At 43.0% G+C, this 1024-nt stretch overlaps 1 protein-coding gene across 1 annotated transcript; it reads left to right on the top strand.

The window, feature by feature from the left end:
• Positions 1-242: 242 nt before the first annotated feature.
• Positions 243-596, top strand: LOC130824990 (uncharacterized). The gene has a single exon (XM_057690016.1). It carries the CDS (start codon positions 243-245, stop codon positions 594-596), a length of 354 nt encoding a protein of 117 aa, XP_057545999.1.
• The last annotated feature ends 428 nt before the right edge of the window (positions 597-1024 follow it).

Here is a 1024-nt window from a genome sequence, read left to right as displayed (position 1 = left end):
TCTCTAACCGTGAAATCAAGTCCATCCTAGAGAAAACGGTCGCAAGATCAAGGAACGATTGGGCTAACAAGTTGGATGATGCTTTATAGGCGTACCGAACTGCTTTCAAGACTCCCATCGGTACCACTCCCTATAGATTGGTATACCGAAAAGCTTGCCATCTCCCCGTTGAACTTGAGCATCGCGCTTATTGGGCTATCAAGGCCCTCAACTTTGATTTGCATGCTTCTTGAGAAGATAGAATGTTACAAGTTGCAGAGTTAGATAAGCTTCGCCTTGATGCATATGAAAGTTCTATGTTATACAAGGAGAGAACCAAGAGATGGCATGACAAGCACATTCAAAGGCGTGAATTCAAGGAAGGAGAACTAGTCCTATTGTTCAACTCCCGTCTCAAGCTATTTTCGGTAAAACTCAAATCCAGGTGGTCTGGACCATTCCAAGTCACCAAGGTCTTCCCTTATGGTTCTGTAGAAGTTTGGAGCGAGGGGAGCGATACATTCAAGGTGAATGGGCAACGGTTGAAACATTACCGAGCTGGAGTACCCATTCAAGGGAACCAGGTTTATAACCTTTCCCTTCCTTCTTCCTACTGAGTTGTTGAAGGAAGTCTAGCCATAGACTATAAATAAAGCACTTATTGGGAGCAACCCAAGTTTGTGAGTTGTTCTAATTTAGATTTTTTGTGCTTTGTATGCTTAGTTAAAAAAAAAAAGAAAAAAAAAGGAAAAAAAAGAATAATAATAAAAAAATTCTGGAAGTTAGCTAAACCTGGTTGGGTTTCCTTAAGGACCAGGTCGGGTCCGAGCACACTGCATTTTCACTAAAACTAGGTTGCACAGAAACCCGGTCGGGTTTCACTAAAGACCAGGTCGGGTCCGTGAGGCAGCAGAAAAACAAAGACTCTGAATTTCAGCAAACCCGGTCGGGTTCAATGGGATATCCGGACGGGTCTTTGAACGGCTGTTTTAAAATCCGCTTTTCCCTTCTCTTCTCTTCCACTTTCCTCCATACCCATTCTCAA

The sequence above is a fragment of the Amaranthus tricolor genome, chromosome 10 (genome assembly GCF_026212465.1).
Source record: "Amaranthus tricolor cultivar Red isolate AtriRed21 chromosome 10, ASM2621246v1, whole genome shotgun sequence".
NCBI lineage: Eukaryota > Viridiplantae > Streptophyta > Magnoliopsida > Caryophyllales > Amaranthaceae > Amaranthus > Amaranthus tricolor.
Note: the sequence above shows the minus strand (reverse complement) of the source record. Positions and strands in the feature narration are given on the sequence as shown.

Bases quoted from the DNA above. Each gene is read 5' to 3' on its own strand.
- LOC130824990 (XM_057690016.1), top strand. From the start codon at position 243: ATGTTACAAGTTGCAGAGTTAGATAAGCTTCGCCTTGATGCATATGAA.